At 44.9% G+C, this 21,986-nt stretch overlaps 1 protein-coding gene across 5 annotated transcripts in view; it reads right to left on the bottom strand.

Moving 5' to 3' along the window:
* Window positions 1–255: 255 nt before the first annotated feature.
* FRAS1 (Fraser extracellular matrix complex subunit 1) overlaps window positions 256–21,986 on the bottom strand; it is a 308,408-nt gene continuing 286,677 nt past the window's right edge. For 3 of the 5 annotated variants that reach the window (XM_084627178.1, XM_084627179.1, XM_084627180.1), the window contains 8 exons: window positions 19,005–19,155; window positions 17,405–17,512; window positions 16,377–16,536; window positions 14,338–14,454; window positions 9,323–9,489; window positions 8,767–8,972; window positions 6,068–6,214; window positions 256–4,380 (listed from right to left, as the gene is read on the bottom strand). In XM_084627178.1, the coding sequence (XP_084483304.1) occupies window positions 3,781–4,380; window positions 6,068–6,214; window positions 8,767–8,972; window positions 9,323–9,489; window positions 14,338–14,454; window positions 16,377–16,536; window positions 17,405–17,512; window positions 19,005–19,155 (1,656 nt within the window). In that variant the 3' untranslated portion in view covers window positions 256–3,780. Of the gene's footprint in view, window positions 4,381–6,067; window positions 6,215–8,766; window positions 8,973–9,322; window positions 9,490–14,337; window positions 14,455–16,376; window positions 16,537–17,404; window positions 17,513–19,004; window positions 19,156–21,986 lie in introns of those variants that run through there. The other 2 variants (XM_084627181.1, XR_014711451.1) reach the window with 2 other exon arrangements.

Here is a 21,986-nt window from a genome sequence, read left to right as displayed (position 1 = left end):
AGACACTGATAGCCTTTACAGTTTAGCTAGATATGAGGTAATTTTTTAAAATTTAATGCTGAACAACGATAACATGACTGCTAATTTAATGGGAAATAATTAGGCTATAACTGAACTTTTGGATAACACTATGCGTGTCTAACTTTAAGACATCTTTCTTCAAAGCACTGACTAGAGAGATTCAGGTGCTTCATGTGTGTCATGAAGAATTAAATAAATTGAAAGCTTGTGTCAAAAAGTAACCAAAATGTTGTTTATTAGCCAAAAAATTTGTATTGTGACATGTTGTACTGCATGAAAAAAACCATTAACTCCATAACAAATAGAGTGATATTCAAAATACATACATTATAATGAGATTCAAGAAAACAGGTTGACAGCACAACAAGTTATATATTCAGATCATATCAGATGGTCTTCACTGGGGGTGCAGTGCACAGTAAAATAATTTGATATAACTGAAGGATATCAAAACATATGCACACACAAGGTCAGAAAAATGCAGTCATACATAAGCCTGTCTCAACATTATTATTTCTTAGGAGCAGAAATATATAATGTCCCCAGTGTCATCAGGTTAAAACAACTGTACAAATACGGAGAACTGTAACATTGCACCTTGGCTCTGTTTTTATTTATACAGCACCATAATACACAAGAGAAAATGAACTTCCAAAGTTTTATTTGTACTAATTTCAATACTTTAAAAAAAAAGTACACTAGGATTTATAATTCATTAACAAGCAAACTGCAGAAGCTGAGACTAGGTGGGTGCGACATATCTGAATGAAATAAAATAGCATCCACAGTCTTTGATCAACATATATAAAATACAGCTGACAATTGTGAATAAAATGATTAAGTCACAAATCCAAAACTTCAACACTTTCATTTGAAGTGTACATCTAACAGAGCGGATACTGACAATCAAAGTGAGATGAAGGAACACCCCAAATTTTGCAGGCGTTTTAATTTTCCATAGGCAAGTCACTAGTGTGAGGTTGTCATAAATAATATGGTGGTTCCTATATTTGTTTTGTGGACATTACACAGGAAGGATCTCAGGTTCTGTTATTACACAGTGTTGTGTGAAATCAGATGGCTTTACTGCCACTTTCCACCTCTCAGCTTCCATAAACATATGCATAAAACTCCCATTTAACACTATGATATATCTGGTGTTAGGCACTGAGCAACTCAGTGCTGTTCAGGACACAAAGCAGACAGTCCTTGCCATGTAGAGCTTGCAGTCTAAAACAATCACTGATGGGAGCAGTCTGCATGCATCACAGGGAGAACAGACCCCCCTGTAAATATTTAAGCTGAATAATCAGATCTCACCGCCACTCAGAAAATGCACATTACATATTATATTTACACATATTATCCAGTTGCTGTTGAATCTGTGGGAGAAACAAACCAATACCTTCTGGCCAAATGCCTAAAAGACCCAGAAAAGTAATATCAGCTCTTTGACAACCCAAAATATTGATTGTTTAGGTATGTCTGTGTGATGTTGGTGTGAGTATGAGTATGTAAACCAAGTACCTGAGCTACCAGAAACAAACCTGAAATGGTGCCACATCAGGAAATATTATAATAGAGATGGGGGACACAGCTAAAGGAATCATGGTCACACTTCATAGTGATGTTCCATTTACAAATAGTTTGAAAAGGGTTAATACATGAGCAGTGATGTTATAAGCCTCTGGCAGCCATAAGATACATATGTTTATCAGCACATCAGTAGAATGTGTCAAACGATTATAAGCAAACTCTTGGCCTCTATAACAAGTGATTAACCCTTGTAGCCTAGTGACTAGTGAACTGTCCCCTGAGACTCAGGAGTCTATTCCTGGCTCTGCCACTGGGGTCTGCTGGGTCATGTTGGGCAAGTCAGTCCCCGTCTCTGTGCCTCAATTTCCCCATCCATAAAAAGGGATAATGAAACTGACCTTTATTATTATTTACTAAAACATCTATTAATAATTTGTAATTTATGATTTATTAGATTTATGAATGGAACCTTACTATAAAGTGTGAATGGAATCATTAGGTACCAGAGTTGCAGTTGCTCTACTGCGGTCAAAACAAGTTTTGGCTTTTTTGTCCCTCCATTTTAAAAAATAATAAATTTAAAATGAAGAGAACCTTCTTAAAAACAAGGACACATGTTGTGCTGTGGGTTTTTGTAATGGTGTGGGAAAACCTAAAACTGGCAGGCAGTAGTGAATACCAGCTGCTTTACTTCCAGTTTGCACATAGCTGGAACTCAAAGTCTGGGGGATGAGTGTGTTCCACACTCCATGCAGTTTAAAATGCACCCAGGAGTGTAAAGGTTACTGAGGAGTTCGGAAATCACTGCAGATAAGGCAATATTGTTTAATAAATAACAGGCATGGCATGCTTGTGCACGCTATTTTCTAGTGCATCATGCAATAGAGCAACTGTTCCATCTGTACTGTATGTGACTGAGGGTCAGGGGAGAAAAGGTTTGGTATCGCACCAAAATCAAATATCAGGTTTGGAATAATGCTAAGAGGTTCATTAATATCGGTACAGCACCATGAAAATGTAACACACTACAGTACAAAGTGCTCAGATCATTGTAAACAAAAGTTAGAACATTTCAACTGCTTTACCCTTATCAATGGTTCTTGCTCTTTTCAATACTAGGACTCTCCTCCCATATAGCTGGGATTTAACTAGGATTCCATCCCATTTAACAATATAGGAAGGGCACTGTGGCCCACAACCAACTGTCTGCAACCCCCAAGTGGACAACCCCCTCATCTAGACTGCTCCAAATAGTTCTTTGCATTGACTTTGTGGAGGGTTCTCAATGAAAGGTGTTTCAATCTTATTATGTTGCTGCTGCTACTGACTGGGAGACCAAACAGATGATTTTGGGTTCCAGACTTCACTGAGTTGGAAGGACAGGTGATGGGATTGGTAGTTCAAAGAGTCAGAGTGAAGTCAATGGGAGTTTTGCCATTGACTTCAAGGGGGCCAGGATTTCACCCTAAATCTTCAGGATGGAGAACAATGGAAGATTCACACTCATTTGAGAGTGACAATCACTCCAGTGCAGAAGGTCCTGGGCACAACTTAATTTCCCTTTAACATGGAGCTTAAGTGATACCTGCTGCTATGTGTGGGCCCTCTGCATGCGGTGATTTTCTCAAAGAGCATTTCACTCCCATGCAGATCATCCATTGAGAAGATACTGGCATTAGTTTCAGAACTGGCTGTGTGTGCCTGTATGCTTGACCAAAACAGTCATGTTCTGCGTGACGTCTTCCAGCAAAAAGGAAGAGCAAAGGAAAGCAGTATAGAGTGGAATTGAATAGATTCCAGCTCTTACAAGGATCTTTGCGAAACACTGTGCATCTGATCTAAGGATACTGCACTGCCCTGTTCATCTTACAGCATTATTAAACCCCATTACAATGAACGGTTCTTGTTAGAATCACTGTAGAGCTTACGTAAATATTTGGATGCCAGGAATGCTGTTATGAAAGTGGTGTAGCGTAAACCAGAACTGAGTGTTGGTAGAGATACCACATGAAAGTTTCAATGTTTTCTGCCCTGGGTGTGTCACACAGTCCTGCTTTGAATGAGGTAGCTCAGTTGTGAGTTGAAGCATGGGAGGATGCATTGCTGTCCACCACTCAAAGCTATATTCTTCCCTTTTCCACAAGACTATAAAAATACCAGTAAATTTTTAATTTTTTTCTTTTACAATTTATAAAAAGCTTTTACAAAAAAAAATGTGCACTCTCAAACTTCTGTTCCATCATGTAAATTGTTGTGAACTTTGACCTCTAAGTTCACTTGTTTGACCTTAGCACCTTTGACCTTGTAGGCACCCTCATTGTCACTTAATATATTGATATTCCTTACAGTGCAGTATTGTCTGTTTATGTTCTTCTCCGCCCTTTCTATATTTTTCTTGGGTACTTCTATCTTGGTGTTGAGCGGATATTCCTCCATGATGTCTTTGGCAGGCTTTTTCTTCTTCTTCTTCTGCTTTCGACATTTCCTAGTTATGAAGCAAACTAACAGGAGCACGAGCAGCAGCAGCATGATGGCAGCAAAAGCACTTCCTATGGACGCCCCTGTTTGTGATAAGGAAGCAGCCGTGACTGCTTCCTGCACCTCCAGGCTCAGCGATTTCATGTTGGTGCCATTCTTGACTTGGTCGCCTTCATTGTCATAGATCAAGGAGTCATCCAGAATCAGTCTGCCGTTGTTGTCCACCAGGTCCCTGCGGCTGCGTTTCAGGTGGTGAGTGAGAGACCGTTGAACACGGGGCCCTGCAATGGTTTCTGGGCCAATTATATAGATCACCTGAAGGTACCACTGGTGTCCAGCTTCCACCTTTATGACAGCACATACACACAAGAGACTTTACTCTGGGACTTTAGCTAAAGTGATGCTAGAATTCTGTTCATAGCAGATGGAAATAGGTAAGTGCTACTCTATAAGCCAGGAACAAGTGCATGTTATAGGTCCCTGTCTGTGCCTTTTTCACAGATATTATGGGTCTGTTACAGTCCTTGGGGAGCTTTAGCTCAAGCTGTAGCAGCTCATGGTTTTAGCTCTGGAGGTCCCCATTCAGTTCTCCATGCACCGACCACAATGGAAGCCATCACACTATCACATAGTTTGGTGACCAATAGCAATATATTAACAATTTTTGGTGACCAAAAGATGGGGGCAAGCATTGCCCAGAATATTTTGTCAATATTTTGTTTCAGTGTTAATCATTTTAAAATGTTCTGTCCAGTTCTAGAAATAATAAATAAATACCTGGTTGGATTTTTTTAAAATTTCCTTTATGACATTTTGTGTCAACATTATTTGTCTGATGCCCAAAAATTCATATTTTTTTCCATTTTTAACTTCTGAAAGTTTGACAGTTTTTGATTTTTGAAAGAACAGTAAAATTGTTTTTATAAATTTGTTTATGGTTTTTGACCAGCTCTGATAACTATGATAATCCTAATAAATTATTCATTAATAACAACTCTTTTAAAAGAGACTCTTTGCTGAATGGCTTGGAGAACTGTCATTACAAATATTTAATTACAAATATATTTTAAAAACTAAATACAGCACTGTCTTAGGAAAGGTCAAACAAACAAATCCAGTCTGGGCGTTTGTGGGGAGCTGAACTTTGTCTGAACGGTATTCGTTGTCTAATTTAGGGTCTGATCCTGAAGAATGCTGGGCAGCCCTAAATCCAAATTGAGTTCAGTGGGAAAATGTGGGAAAAGTGTAAGGGAGGGGAAGGGGAAAATAATGCATATTTATTTAATACAGTTTATAAAATTCTCCCATCTAATGCCTCTTGTTCCAACATATGATGATTTTAAAGTGAGCTGAGATGAATCTCAGGGAAGAGCAAGTTCCTTGTCCAAGAGCCCACCATAGCTAAGGGGCTGAATCAATGTGCAATGAGTCAATAGGAACCTTCAAATTGATTAACATACAGCTCCAGTAAATCCCACTGATAGATGGCTTCCTTCAGGTAGCTGTTGACAATGTAGATCTCACCTATATTCTAAACTTGCCCATTGAGTCATATCTTGCTGGGTAACTATGCAGAGACAGCACCCACCTTCTAGGAATTCCACCTTTGTAACTGAGTGGCTTGATCCCGGGAGAACTGCTAAGTACTCTAAATTCCTGTGGACTTCAGAATAAGTTAAAGGGGCTCAGCACATTCGCAAACTGAACACTAAGGAATTCCTCCCTGAAGATTAGCATTAAAAGAAGTTAATATGACCTGGGCTCAATGAGACTCTGCATGGATACAGACACTTGTGCTAGTGGATCCCAGTATAGAATTAGGGCCCTAAATTGTTGAAGAGTGTTTCTGGCACTAGGAAATATGTGCTGCCTTTGTCCACAGAAAATTAGATAAGACTGCAAGGCTTGCCCTAGTGTGTGTTGGACTTCTATACATGCAGGTTCAGGCCTAGAGTCTGTAAAGCACAAAGTATCTTGGACTGTTTGCATCACAAATTTTGGTTTGTGGTGCTGTACATCTCATGCAACACACCTTGTAGAGAGCATCCACTTTCATAGTAAATCCATCCACTCCTGGCATGCTGCTCACCAAGTGGAAATCAGACAATTCAGAGGCAAAGTGGGCATCAAAAGGTACATCGTGGAAGTACTTATCAGTAACTTCAGGTTGGTTTCGGTCCTGGAATTTACAGAAAGCAGTATGTACTGAAGAAATGTGAACATACTCTGGGTGACACATGCATTAGTAACAAACTGGCAATCAATAGCTACATGACAACTGAGGTTTGTCAAAGTTGACTTTTTGGTTAATGTGTTATAGGAAGCAGCAAAAGAACACAAGAAGAGCATCTCTCACTCATGTCCTTGTGCCTCCGTCCAAGCTGACCCAGCACAGCTCTCTTCTGGTGCATCTAAAGGCCATCCTCTCGAGACAAAAACTTCCTTAAAACACACTCCTTCCTTAACTCCGGGTGCTAATCCAAAGACATAAGTGTCCCTGTTCCTAATATTGCCTTTCATTTTTTCCCCAAGAGAAATTTAACCATTTTTTTTCATAAATTATCCAGTTGCCGTTATTTTCCCCAGAGAGAGACTTCTGTGCTCCTGTTAGAGTTCTGCTACTCTCACAGTTTCTTACTTCAGCTTCCCTTCTTCCTGCAAAGACCAAGGCACAGCCAACAATTCCCTGCTGAACTAGACTCAGGAGGACTTCACTAAAAAGGACATCCTCAAGCGCTGCTCAATCAAACATAAAAATGAACACAGAGGCTCTAATAGTGTTGAGATCCATGTGGGTATGCGTCTGGCGCTCAATAAATTAGCCACAGCTACCTGAGGCTAAGCATGTCACCTCTGCAGATCTCTCAGAGCGGAAGCAAGAATCCAGGTCCAAGAATAATGCCCCACCTCTCTCAGCCAAAAGTCAAACCCAAGACCCAGGTCCATGCAAGTGGTTGTGCAAAGTGCCAGCTCCTAGGACTTAGGTAAGAATAATTTTTAATAAAGGCATTTCAGAGCATAAGAAATAATTATAATTGCAATTTGATTTACAGCATTTCATATTTTGTTGTAATAGACTATTCCTAGATTAGATTTATTAAACTAAAAACCCCAGTGCCGTGTGTAACCAGCCTAATACACAGATGCATGAAAATTTACTCAGAATACTAAGGGTACCTTTTATTATGCTGCTGAATGGTAGCCTGGCTGCCATCCAGGACCCTGGTAAATGTTAATTTCAAAGTCTGCACTTATAGTTCAACATGTGGTGTGCACTAGTCACTATTTCATACAATGAAAGAGGATTTTTGTTAAATTGATGGGTAAATGTCCCTCTGTACGCTGAGGGGGCTGTTATTACAAATATATTTGTATAACCCTTTCTCCATTAAAAATGAGGTCTAAATCACAAGGACGTTCCTCAACTTTTTCCTAGTCCTCAGACCAATGGAAAGGTGTCTGAATAAGGAGTGAGGAAAAGATGGGTAACGTCCACAAGATTTGGATTTATATTTAATATGATCTAAAACCCCCACCCTCCTGCCTTTCACATAGCTGTGCAGTAAGATGCTACTTGCATTAGGAACATATAAGAAAAAGTAGGATACAGACAGCACTGTAGGCAAATATTTCAGTGAAAGCACACAGAACTAAAGGTGTGTCTACTCTACGGGTGAGAACCTCACCCCTGCTCCAGCCCACTTATGCCGCATAAAGGGGCTAGAGTGGCCTAAAAGAGCCCTAAAGGCCTTGTATCCAGCTATGGGAGGATTCCCCCAGTGCTGGCACTGAGGAACACAGGTGTACGGCTGCCTCCGGAGGATCCCTTTAGCTAGCATGCTAAGAACTGGAGCATGGCTGTGGCAGCAGCTCAAGCTAGCGACCCCACTACAAAACCTGCCTGATCCCTGGGTACATACTTGGGTGGCTAGCCTGAGCTGCCACGATCTCACTGCTATTGTCGGTCTACCTGCACTGGGAGCCATGCTGCAAACTTGGAGACAAAAAAGCCTGGTGTAGACAAGGCCTGAGGAGAGCGATTGAGCAGACTAAAGTAAAAAATGAGAGCTATGGATCAAACAAACAGCCTGGGTTTTAGTTACACAGTGTATGTGAAGAAGAGAAAGCGAATTTAGTGCTCATGAAAGATGCTGGATCAACAATCCAGAACATGAGGTTGTTTTATACACGGAATGTGCACAGTGCGGACAACAGCTGGGAAAGCTTCCCCTCCTGTCCAGTCAGAGCCTGTCTACAGTAGGAAAATGTGGTGCCATTTCGCAAACATGTTAGCTAAACACAGGGACCGTAGTGTTACCCACGACAAGCTAAAGTGTGTTACAACATCACCGCCTTGGTCTAAACGAGGTGATGTTTAAAACATTTTATTTAAGATGTGGCAGCTATCATGCTTGCTAAATGGCTCATTTTCCTCATCTGGAATGGGCCTCATTGTGCCTCACTCCTGACCTGGGTTAGAGAGTAATTTCGTCTCCATCTCCATTCAGTAATTTTGTGATGTGAACTGTGTCTTTGAGATTTGCTCAACCTCACTGGCTCTCCATGGAATTTTATCAGACCAAAGGCAATATCAGAAATACAAAGTGTTCCTGTCACAGAGTCTCACACGTTTAGCAAAGAGATGGTTCCAGAATCTGCCCTGACATAACTACCCACAACTCCACAGCTGCCACAATTCCGTGTCACAATTTTGTCCAGTGTACAACCTACCAGTAGCAGAAATCTGTGTTTTAGGTACTTGTTGGGTTGAATACAGCCATACTGTGGCCCTTCATTATAGATTGTTCCAGTAGGGTCAAAGAAAGGCACATAACCATCCTTGCCAGTACAGAGATAGACTTTTTCCAGCTGCAGTTTGTAGGCAGCATTTAGATTTTGTTCGGGATTCCAAAGCACACGGCCGTATAGGATTTGACCTGACAAGGTTGAGAGAATAATAGTCATATTTATATACATGGGAGGAAGAGGAGCTATTCAGAAAGACTAAAGAGACCACCTACACAGCCAAATTAACCAGGCTGGGGAATAATATTATGATAGAGTTTAGAGTTGCCGATGTAGATGGTGCCATATTGTGGTATGACTGTATCATACAACAGTTATAGGCATGGTCTTACAGGGTTGTAGCATGATTCTATAACACAGCATGCTCACATAGGCAAGACAAATCTCCGATATCACATCATTTCTCTTACACAATAATAGAGGCTGCACAGATGGATCCTTTAGCTAAAGTAAATTAACAAGGCGAAGGAAAAAGCCTTACCCTTTGAAAAAGCTCCTTTGTAATCCATTTCTGCCAAAGACATTTCAGATTTCGTGGGATCCATTAAAAATACTTTCTCATTGTTACAGAGCTGAAACTCTGTGTTCAGAGAGTATACGACAGGAACTGGGCGGTTTGTCTGCTGGAAAGCAATTGGGATCAAAAATCTAAATTTGGGAGGAGAAAAAAAGAAAAGACAGTTACCTTTTCCGGAACTGGTGTTGAGATGCGTTGCACATGCCCAGTCCATATTAGGTGTGTGTGCTCGTCACATGCACCGGTGCCACAAGTTTCTCCATCAGCAGTATCAGTAGGGGACCGGCTCTGGCGCCCCCTGGAGTGGCGCCCGCATGGCACAGTATAAGGGGCACGGCCACCTCCCCCAACCCTCAGTTCCTTCTTGCCGGAAATTCTGACAGTGGGGAAGGACAGCAGGTTATAGAATGGACATGAGCATCACGTCTCGAAAAGCACCAGTTACGGAACAGGTAACTGTCTTTTCTTCTTCAAGTGCTTGCTCATGTCCATTCCATGTTGGGTGACTCCAAAGCAGTACCCCTGGAGGTGGGTAGGAGTTCATGGGCCATGGATGGGCGATCATGATAACCTGCGCCTGGTCTCTCTTGATCTTTGCCAGGGCCAGGGTCTGCCAGCACCTGCTGGTGTACATGACAACATACACTTGTGTGGTCTGCCATGCCAGGCTCCAGATGCGGCCCCTGCAACAATGGCTGACGACAGTCTATTCCCCGTCCCAAGACCCCCTGGAGAAGATTGTTACCATTCCCCAGACGATACTTACCTCACTGAGATGGTGGACTGACCACAGGACAGTCCTGGAAAGGATTCCTTCTGTTCAACAACCCTCCTCACTCCATCAAGTTGGTGTTGGACACCTCCGACTTCGGCTGGGGGGGCACATCTCGGCAATCTTCAGACACTGGGGAAGAGGTCTCTGGAGGAGGCATGATTACATATAAACGTCAAAGAGCTCCAAGCAGTCCAGCCGGCGTGCAGTGTTTTCTTTCTCCACCTGTCTGGCAAGGTGTTACGAGTCCTGATGGACAACACAGCCTCAATGTTCTACATCAACAGGCAAGGGGGAGCATGCTTGTCGGCTCTCTGTCAGGAGGCGCTCCGTCTGTGGGACTTCTGCATCAGCCATAAAATCCACCTGGAAGCTTGTCACCTTCCTGGTGTCAGGAATACGCTGGCAGACCAGCTCAGCAGGGACTTCTTCTCTCACCACAAGTGATTGCTCCATCCAGAGGTAGCCTGCATGATCTTCCAAAGGTGGGGACTCCCCAAGTGGACCTGTTCGCTACCAGACAGAACAGGAAATGCCGGTTTTGTTCTCAACAGGGTCTGAGCAAGGACTCCCTCTCTGATGCCTTTCTCCTGTCGTGGTCAGGGAGCCTGGCATCATCCTGAGGACCTGGGTGAAGGGGCCTCGTCTGGCGATGACTAGGGTGATTCCAGTGCCGCGGGAACCTCCACATCCATTGGTGGTCCAGCAGCTTGCGCCACTGGGTCCTCTTGGACCTTTGGGGTCTTACCCCCCCAAAGTATGGAGCACTGGAGGGGGACGGGATACCGAGGCCGCTGGCCTCTCCGAGGTTCCCCACACCGATTGGGCAGCCTGGGATGGTTGGGTGAACCCCCAGGGGTTCCACGGATACCATGGAGCCGGCCATTGTGCTTGGGGCCATGGGACAGCTTTCGGTGCCGATAATATAGATGGCATCGCCAGTAGCAGGGCTTGTCCCACAGGCAGGGAACCTCGTTCTGAGCTGGAGCGACCAGCGCAACAGTCGGTAGTGGGCGACCAGGATCGGGCCGAGCGGTAGCTCTTGTCCAACCGGTGCCGGTCGCTGCATCCTGAAGTCAACCTGTCCATGCGAGACTCTCTTGGTTGGGCTCTCGGGGACCACCAGCATTCGGTGTATCTGCGTTGGATACCCGGCGATCCACGCCTCATGCTACTTGACCAGTACTGGGATGTTGAATGGGACCAGGAGCTACTACTGGGTGGCTGCCGGGAGGATCGTCCTGAGTAGGGAGACCTCCTTCTAGGAGACAGGCAATGATGGCCCAGTGATAGGTGGTCTCTGGTGTCCGATCGGTCCTGGGCCCTTGGAGATGGTCGGGGCTGGTCCCAGAGTTCTTGCTGGGTGACGCGTGCCTCAGAGTCTGTGCCAATCTACCAGCAAGGTATGCTTTGAGTCCCTCTATTGGCGCCCCCGGTGCGGGGACCAAAGAGGGCTCCACTGAGCCTGTCTCTCCAGTCTTGAGGCGTGACAGCTTCGGGTGGGCGAACGCTGGCGGGACGTTCTTCTTGATGGGGATCGGTACCGCTGAGGCAGGGACACGCATAGGTCCCAACATGGGTTTTCTCCAAGACCAAGGTACTGCAGGAGCCGATGTGCGTGGCAGCGGGAGCGTCAGGATCTCTTGAGCTGTTCAAAGAGCTTCTGGTGTTGACAGCACCTAAAGCTGGATAGGGCCTGCACCGCTACCCGGGGTCGCAGGCGAAGCATGGGATGGGCTGCACCGCTTGATTTGTGCTGGGGGTGTTGAGCTGCCTGGCATGGGTTGTGGCTCACCCCAGGCCCTTTTCTGTCCCTTATTGGAGGTAGGCGATCTTCCCCGCCCAGTCTTTTCTGGCTTCTTCTCTGGAGCCGTGGAGGCTGCGGTGCTCCGTGTGGAGTCGGGCCGCTGCTCTGCTGCCAGAGTGAGTGCCGACTCCATTAGGAGCGCTCTTAGACAGATATCACGCTCCCTCTTCGTCCCAGGTTTGAAGGACTTGCAGATATGGCACTTGTCACTTATGTGCCCTTCGCCTAAGCACCTTAGTCTCGCTGACAGGCATAGGCCATTTGCAGCGATCGCAGGGCTTAAAGCCTGGGGACCGGGGCATGCCCCATCATCCAGCTGAGTCCTGTTTGGGACTAACGAAAAGTTGAGAACTACTGCTAAGGGTAACTAAGAAACTACTAACTATATACAACTATGTTACAGGTTTTCAAAGTTCACAAGAACAGAAAACAAAACAACGCTAGCTGAAGCAGCAGATGTTCCAACACCGTCTCTGGCGGCAAGAAGGAACTGAGGGTGGGGGGAGCCGGTGGCACCCCTTTATACTGCGCCATGCAGGCGCCACTCCGGGGGCACCAGAGCCGGTACCCTATGGATACTGCTGAGGGAAAATCTTCCGGAGCAGTGCATGGGGCGAGCACACCTACCTAATATAGAATGGACCTGAGCAAGCACTCGAAGAAGAAAAGAAGGTAATGTAGCTTGGACTTGTCCACACACAAAAGTTATGCCACTTTAAACATACCCATATAGTTAAATCGGTACACCCTAGAGTGGACACAGTTATACTGACATAAAGGTACTTATACTGGTTTAGCTTATTGCCATATGGGAAGGGGAATAAGCTATACTAGTATAAAGCACCTTTATACAAGTAATGGCATCTACACTAGGATTTATGCCGGTGTAATTATTTCTATGGAAAAATCACACCCCTAACCAACACAGTTCTACAAAATCTGTGTGTAAGACTCAACCTTAGACTCTTATCTTCCCCTGAGCTGCAGACACCACAAGTCAGCATTTTCCTCCAGAGATGTAGCATCTGCTAAGAGCATGGGAGTCTACAGAAGAACCCAGCAGCTGTGATACTATTGTTTGACACTTTGGAGCTTTATTTCCTACTGTTTATATGCTCAAACTGGAGAATATGGGGCACAACACTCATTAATAACAAATAGCTGTTGCCTGGTATAAAGGCTATGCATCAAGCGTGACATTTTCTCAGTTGAGGAGGGCTACTGCACGCTATTTAAGCCTATGGGCAGGGCTGTCCAGGGGGGAGCAGACACAAAAGGTGGGTGAAGTAATATCTTTTACTGGATCAATTTCTGTTCAGGGGGGAGCAGGCAGATTCATTGTGGGCTTCTGCATCACCTACAAGCCATGGAATTGGGGCTGACTAAACCAGCATGGATCTGGGGTTTGCAGGCAGACCAAGGGAATGAGCATGAGTTTCATATACCCAAATGCCCCATAAGGGATGGAGAAAGACAGCGGCCACTAAACCACCTTTAGTAGTGATCACAGAAGAGCTACAGATTAGGACAGCGAATTTCATCTTCTACAACCCAACTCCTACTTAGTAGCCTGCATGCGGGTGGGGGCAGTGAACTTCACCCCAAAAGGAGAACGAGAACAACGCGGTTCTGATTTTCAGTTGTCCTGAGCACTGCAGCTCCCACTGGAGCCCCTGATATTCAGCACCTGTGACAATCAGGCCTGCGTAACAGATTGTCTTTGACAGAAGCAAAAGGAAACAAAAAGATCTCATGCTTTCCCCTGCCTTTCTGACCATTTTTTGCTGACATCCAAGCCAAGGGCTCAGAAGTAGTGAAACTAGCCACGTTACAAACCGTTCTGAGTGGCTCCAGTCAAAGTATAGATTTAATGTTGAGGGAGCCCTGTTCAACTATTTTGATGGAGGATAGTCTCATTCACTGCTAGAATTCAAAGCCAATGGGGAGTTTTCTCCCCTCTCGTTTCTGCTGTTGTTATAGCTCATAGCATATTCCTGCTGTGTCTATTCAAATGATGCAGCCAGACAGACAGTATCCTTGTAAAGCTAGCACAAAGTCAACACTGATCTAAGCCATTTCAGCTTGTGGTGCTGTGTACATTACTCCTCCTCCTCTGGGGACATATTCCACTGCACACATTCTGTTTGAATAACTAAGTAGCTTTATTGAATATCTATGAAATTCGTGTACCCCAACCACATTCACATCTTAATATAACTGCCTCATTCCTATGTCCACACACTTCGATCTTTCAGTGGAGGGTTCTTCATTTCTGACCCCACAAACTATCAGTTACTCATATGCTCCACTCCCTTGAAGTTAACACATTTATAACAACTCTGAATGCAGGCCTTGAAGTCTGAGAGAGCAGTGAAACAGGAGAATAGTGCCTCTCCTCACCTTTCTGGGGCATGAGCAGTACATGCCAATGGCTTGTCTCCTGGGTCAATCCACGGCTGCGTGGGCTGCACAGTACAAGGGATTAAGTAGATTGTGTACTCTCCAGAATAGTCCTTCCTGGAAACAGATGGGAGATGCCATGGTTACCGTATTAATCTGGGAGTTGTTTACCTGCCTGGAAACATTTATCAGATGGGCAGTTGCATAGCTTCTTGCATCCAGCATTTTCTCATTAGTATAAATGATTATCCATGCATGTTGCACTATTCTAATACTGAAGATAAAAGTTTTGAACCACCACCACCAGATGTAACTCCATCAATTCCAGTGGAGTTACAGCAGGGATGAGAATTTGGTCCACAATAATTAAAGATGCTCTATTTGCCTGTGTGAATGAACACAGCTGGATGAGAGACAAGGGATCATTTACTAAAATGATACCAAGAAAAGCAGAGTGAATGAAGATATTTCTAGATCATAGCATAAGTACTTATATCAAGGATAGCCTTAATTTTAATTAAACTGTGAAACACAGGGATTGAAATCCTGCTTTAAAGTGCAAATCTCAATGCGCCCTTAGGAATGAAGTCACTACCAGTACCTCCATGCTACTTACACAAATATTTTGTTCCCCCCCAAAAATGAATTCAGTATACTTGAAAGGAACTGGATTGACAGCCCTGGAGATTAAGCTCTTCCTTTACTCACATGACAGACACGGCGTCGGCTGTAGCAGTGAAAGCTGCCCTCCTATGTGCCTCATTTCAAAACCTTGAGGTAATGCAGGTTCCATAGGCCATTCAATTCTAGCTCCCTTTGCAGAGCCTGCTCACCAGGCAGATAGTGATGACTGGACTTGAGGCCACTGAATCCATTTTACATAGGCCACCAACAATCCTTGTTATGAAAAACCATATAGGTATATATGGTTTTAGGAGGTTTAGATTGGATATTAGGAAAAACTTTTTCACTAAGAGGGTGGTGAAACACTGGAATGCGTTACCTAGGGAGGTGGTAGAATCTCCTTCCTTAGAGGTTTTTAAGGTCAGGCTTGACAAAGCCCTGGCTGGGATGATTTAACTGGGAATTGGTCCTGCTTCGAGCAGGGGGTTGGACTAGATGACCTTCTGGGGTCCCTTCCAACCCTGATATTCTATGATTCTATGATATAGTGCTTACTAACATAAGGCCAGATTCTAATACCTTTACTCAGCCAGTAAAGTAGTATTTCATTCTACAAGTCGTCCCATTGACTGAGGGTATCAGAATCAGACATATTCCCTGCTGTAAAGGGCCTACAATTTAAGGTAAACAAACAGAAGATAGGACACGGAGAAGAGGAGAGGAGGCAACTGGATAAAGAGAAGAAGGGGTTTTGAAGAGGTGTCAATTATATAAGATGATACAGAACATAGCTGGAGGAGGAAGACAAAGGAGCTACCAGATAATAACAAAATTAGGGGCTACCCACCAACCAGAGTATAATTCAGCTGTTGCCACTGAAGGGAATGGAAACCTTATTGTCAGTTGCCTTGCACCTTGTGTAGTCATTTACCCCAGAGCTACAGAGGTGCAGGGCAACCGAAAATCAGACCCAAAGACTCCATATCCCATGACCAATCCCCTGACCTATCCAGGCCCCTACAAATGATAGGTGAGAAGTTCTTGGAGAGTCAAACACTTACGAGCATATAAAAAGAAGCCCTGACCATGTGTTCAGGACATCTGACAGATGAGACTGTTGCCATTCACTTATTATACCTCTATTCTTATATCCTAGGCCCAAAAGAGCCTTTCGGCTTAGGCAAGATCCAAACAGATTAGAGGATTTATCAAGACCACCCAGGCGACAAACAGAAATAAAGTTTCATGCTAGTGGCTAATGCCATAACAGCAGAGAGAGAAATTAAGTGCTAGTACGACTGAACTGGACTCTTCGCTCCAGAATGCTGTTAAGGCTGGCATTCTCAGCACGCACAAACACCATTCTGTCGATGGAAGCTATAAAGCCGATTGTACCCACAGTCCTCCTTCCTCACCTGTTATAGGAGCTGGTTGCCCTCCACAGCTGATAGGGGGAGTCAAAAGTCTGTGCACTCCACAAAAGCTGCAGATCGAACTCAATCCCTCCTAGGTGGTCTGGAGTCATTATAAAAGACTTCACATCTGGCAGAGTGTGGTGTTCCATCACAAAATGCCCTGGATGAGGAATACAAATACATCACCTACAGATACATATTTTTACCTGTATCTAGCCTTCTTGCAAACTTGTGTTGAAGTCATATGCTGGAGAGGTGGTCAGTAGAATATCTAATGTTCCATCAAAGGTTTAAAATAAAACAAAATATGAAAAGGTCCAATCTTGGACCTCAAGAACTTGGAACTCAGTGGGATAACTCATGTGAGTAATGGCTACTTGTGAAAGTCAGGATCAAGCCTGCCCTAAGAAAAATTTACAAACACCACAATGGTAAAACACTGGCAGCTGATGTACAGTAGCATTCCCACTGTTGCCAGAGCAACAATCAGAGGATTTCAGAAAGTCATTCGTCTAGACAGGGCCATGACAAAAGTAGTCTCCTGCAACGACCAACTGACTCTAACAGCAGCCAGCAAACTCTGGAGTATAGGAACCTCACTCCATCCAGCTGCCTACTATTAATGCCGACACTTTCGCTGCTGGCGTTGGGAGTCCCCAATACCTGGCATTAAACTGGGCTTGCTCTGGTTTCCTGTTCCTTAGATCACTGGCGCTTGAAGGCAGAGAGTACAACTGGCCTGCCCTGGGCAGGAACAAGTGGAAAAGGAGTAAGGCAGACAGAATACTACCAGTCCTTCCCAATGCAGGTGAATTATGGTGCAAATAAACCCAGGGAATGAATAAAACAAACAGCAACCAGCTAAGAGGATAACAGCAGAAAAGCAAATTGGCCTTTGGGTAAAAATAAATTCTTTGAACGTGAACATTGCCCTCACCCATATACAACAATCCTAGAACTTTATCATCCCTGTCCTCAGGACCAATCAATATTTGTATAATGTTCTAAATCAAAGCTGACACTCTTACCTCTGAATTTGGCATGGGTCTTGAACTCAATAACCAGCCGGCCATCCTCTCGGATATAGATCCTTATTATCTGCAGCCTGGCGGAGAGAACACTGTCTGTCTGAATCCCTGTATGGCCAGATCAAGGAGAAAGTGAATGTAACAGCAAGGGGACTGTCTAGAACATCTGCTTGCAACGAACGAATTTACATCACCAGCATGAATTCCAGAGGTAGAAAATCTGATAACACACACCCAGGGCCCAATCCTTGCAGCTCTTACTCAATGTGAGTACCGAGACTACTCCTGGGAGGGCTGCAGGGTTGGGGTCTCTGCTTCAGCTGGTCGGAAATTTATTGATGAAACCTAAGTTACCTCTAAGCTATGCGGCCATGCAGCAGGCTATCAAGGGCCGTGCAGACAGGGAGAAGCACCTCTCCCCAGGCCCCAGCTTCGGAGCTGCCGCAGCCGAGGCAGGGCGCCTCTCCCCCAGCCCTGGGCTGCTGTGGCAAAAGAGGGTTGGGGAGAGTCCTCTCTCCACGCTGCAGTCCCGGGGTAGCCTGCACTCCAAACCCCTCATCCCCAGCCCCACCCCAGAGCCCTCAGCCTCTGCACCCCACTCTCGGCCCCAACCATGAGCCCCCTCCCACACTCTGAACCCCTCAGCCCTTCCCCCGCTACACATCACCTCCATATTGGTGCACATAACAAAATTCATTCTGCACATGGATGTAAAAAATTAGAGGGAACATTGGATGAAACGTTTCTCATTGGAAAATTCCTATTTGTCTAAACATATCAGGATGGATTTTCTGGTCAAAATGAGAGAGACACAGCCCAGAATAGCCTGTAGTCCCGTGGGAGACGCAGATACAAGTCCCTGCTCAGCTTGATTCAGATTGCTGGCTATTTTGCAGTGGCGCGCGCTCTCATGGGTTTTTAAACATTTTTTAGAAAGCTCTTGGTTTTGTTCTGGCACAGAATGAAAACAAATCCTGAAATCTCAGCATGTTTTGCAAAACAGAATTCTTGCCCTACTCACCACAAGCACAGGTTTCAAGGAAAGGGGAACCTGGAGGGAAATTAAAAGGAATACGGACAGCTTGACTAAATAGAAAGGACGGGCTCATGCACAAGATGACCACAGACAGGTGTCGGTTCTTTGGTGTACTCATCAAAAAAGGAGAGAGACTGTGCAGAGTTTATACCTGACAGTAATTGAACAAAAGTCAGTTTGGACCAACTACTGGGAAAAAATTCCAGATGGTGAGATCTGTCAGACTGTGGTAGGAAGCACCAACATTTGAATAATTTCAAAGAGAGCTGGAGAAAGCACTAAAAAGTATATCCCAGTGAACAATCTTGCCAGGACAGTGAAAGAGCTAGATGATCCAATAGGTCTTTTCCAGCTACAATTTCTACAACTCACTGAAGGCAGTTTCATTTGTTAACAGACAGAGCTAAGAAGGTGAAGGACAACTCCTCTTGCTAAATATTTACAATTTAAGGGTCTGATCCCATGTGTTCTGACTCAGACAGAACTCCCATGTGCTTCAGCAAGTTATGCCCAAAGTGAGGATTGCAGTAACAGCTGAGAAAAGAGGAAAAATGTGCCATCTACCTGTTCTCCAGAGAACAGTGTCGTAGAAGAAGGAAAATTCCATCTCTGTGTGATGTTCGAGAGAAGCCCAGCCTCTTGGTGCGGTCACATAAATGTAGGACACATAGAGAGGGACATGGACTGTCAGGAAGGACTGGGCAGAATCTCGCACCTGTCAATCAAACAAAAAGATGGTTATGGATTTTTTGGGGGGCGGGGGGTGTGAAAGATACTGGGACCAGTTCATAACAATGCTTTGTAGATTTATTGTAACTAGTAAACCCTATACACTCAGAGCTGCCACAGAAATAGCAAAAACTCAGAGCAGCATTCATAGAATTCTTCTCCCATGGGTCTAGATTTTGTGCCATGTGGATGCCAGGCTACCTCTTTCCACAAGGAGAATCATGGATGTCCTACATGTAGGATGTACAAAGGGAGGACGCAGTATTTCTAAGGCATTGTAAGGTCTTGCTTCCCTGCCCCTGTAAGGGTGATACATTAGGAATCATCAATTGCACAAATACAAAATGGGAAATGACTGCCTAGGCAGGAGTACTGCAGAAAAGGATCTGGAGGTTATAATGGATCACAAACTAAATATGAGTCAACAATGTAATACTGCTGCAAAAAAAAAAAAAAAGCAAATATTCTGGGATGCATTAGCAGGAGTGTGGTAAGCAAGACAAGAGAAATAATTCTTCTACTCCATTCAGCACTGATAAGGCCTCAGCTGGAGTATTGTGTCCAGTTCTGGGCACCACATTTCAGGAAAGATGTGGACAAGTTGGAGAAAGTGCAGAGAAGAGCAACAAAAACGATTAAAGGGCTAGAAAATATGACCTTATAAAGGAAAGACTGAAAAAACTGGGTTTAGTCTGGAAAAGAGGACTGAGGGGGGACATGAAAACAGTCTTCAAATACATAAAAGGTTGTTATAAAGAGGAGGGTGAAAAATTGTCCTCTTTATCCGATAGGGCAGTGGTTCCCAAACTTTAACAGCTTGCGAATCCCTTTCACGAAATTGTGAAATCTCGTGAACCTCCTCCTAAAAATGAGTATTTCCAGGGATTTAAGTTTAAATGTCCTCCACACTCCATGGGGCTCCTGCTGCTGGACCCCGTTGACCGCCCCGGTCAGCTGAGCTCCACTGAGCTCGGGCTGCGGGTCCCGCTGACCGCCGGGGCTCGGGCTGCCAGCCCCAACTGCCCGGCCCCGCTCTCCCTGGGGCTCGGGCGGGCTGCCCTGCCCAGCAGGTCCCACCTGCTGCTTCCAATGCCCGGGGTCCTCTGGCCGCCATGAGTGAAATTTTTCTGGCGAACCCCCTGCAACGTTCTGCGAACCCCAGTTTGGGAACCACTGCAATAGGGACAGGACAAGAAGCAATGGGCTTAAATTGAAGCAAGGGAGATTTAGATTAAACATTAGCAAAAACTTCCTAACTGTGAGGGTGGTTAAGCACTGGAACAAATTATCTAGGGGTGCTGTGGAATCTCTGTTTTTAGAGGTTTTTAAGAACAGGTTGGACAAAATGGTCTAGATCAGCGGTTCTCAAACTTTAGCAACCCAAGGACCCTCATTCTGATTTAAAAGTTTTCAGGGACCCCCCAAGCCTTCCCCAGCTCAGTCCTTGCTCCGCCCCTTCAGACGCCCCGCTCACTCCATCCATCCTCCCTCCATCGCTCACTTTCACCAGGATGGGGCAGGGGGTTGGGGTACAGGAGTGGATGCGGGGTGTGGGCTCTGCGAGGGAGTTTGGCTGTGGGAAGGGGTGCAGGGTCTGGGAGGGAGTTTGGGTGAAAGCTCTGGGCTGGGGTAGGGGGTTTGAATGAATGAGGGGTGTGGGCTCTGGGAGGGAGTGTAGGAGGGGGCTCTGAGCTGGGGCAGGGGGTTGGGGTAAGGGCTCCGGCTGGGCAGTGCTTACCTTGGGTGGCTCCCAGAAACGACCAGCACAACCCTCTGGCAGTGACTCCTAGGCAGAGAGGCCAGGGGGTCTCTGCACGCTGCCCCTGCCCGGAAGCACTGCCCCCGCAGCTACCATTGGCTGCAGTTCCCGGCCAATGGGAGCTGCGGTGTCATCACTCGGGGTGGGGGCAGCACGCGGAACAGGTAGAAGCCCGCCTTCACCCCACTTTTAGCGTGCAGGAGGCACTGGGAGGGGGGGGAGGAGTTGATCAGTGGGGCCTGGGGAACCACTGGGGTACCCTTAGGGACCCCCAGGGTCCACAGACCCTAGTTTGAGAAAAGCTGGTCTAGATAACACCTAATACTGCCTCAGTGCAGGGGACTGGACTAGATGACCTTCTGAGGTCCCTTCCAGTCCTGCATTTCTATGATTATTGCTGATTAATGAACAAGTATGGTTGGGAGGGGGGGAAGCTTGTCTAGTCCTCCCTCTTGGTGCACAGACAATTATAGTGTGCCTACAAACCATTCAAGACCCCCTGGTAACTGGATTTTTGTGTATGAAATCGGCAAGGTATAAAGATATCATATTATACCTATCTTTACACGTGCCCATTTCATGTACTGTATCTTTACACAAAGCCGTTTTTTCTCTCTTCACAGTACATCTTCTTGCATACTGCCATTCTGGTGTTGTGTTAAATAGGTATTTTTCTTTGTTTGCCAATTCATAGTACGGAGGCAAATGTACACAGGTGGAGTTGATTAAAGCTCTTTTTTAAGTGCTTGAAGCTTTGATTGTAGCAGATGTTTTGAAAAAGAAAATATTGTAATTTGTCTAGGATCTTATTTAAGATTTTCAGGCAGTAAGAAAATACTTACAGATAAAAAAAAGTTTGACTCTAGAGTTTAACAGACAAATAGTTTTCTTGATTTGCATAATAAAGAAATAAGTAGCATTTATAATTATTAAAGCCAAGATTGTGATAAATGTTCAATGTTGGCCTTTCTCTGTTCTCCCTGAAGTCAATGGTAATTTGATCCATTGCCTTAATTAGGAACAAAGTTAGGTCAGCATTTATTGCTGTTAAAAATCTC

This window comes from Lepidochelys olivacea (assembly GCF_965140295.1).
Source record: "Lepidochelys olivacea isolate rLepOli2 genome assembly, chromosome: 4".
NCBI classification, from domain to species: domain Eukaryota; kingdom Metazoa; phylum Chordata; order Testudines; family Cheloniidae; genus Lepidochelys; species Lepidochelys olivacea.
Note: the sequence above shows the minus strand (reverse complement) of the source record. Positions and strands in the feature narration are given on the sequence as shown.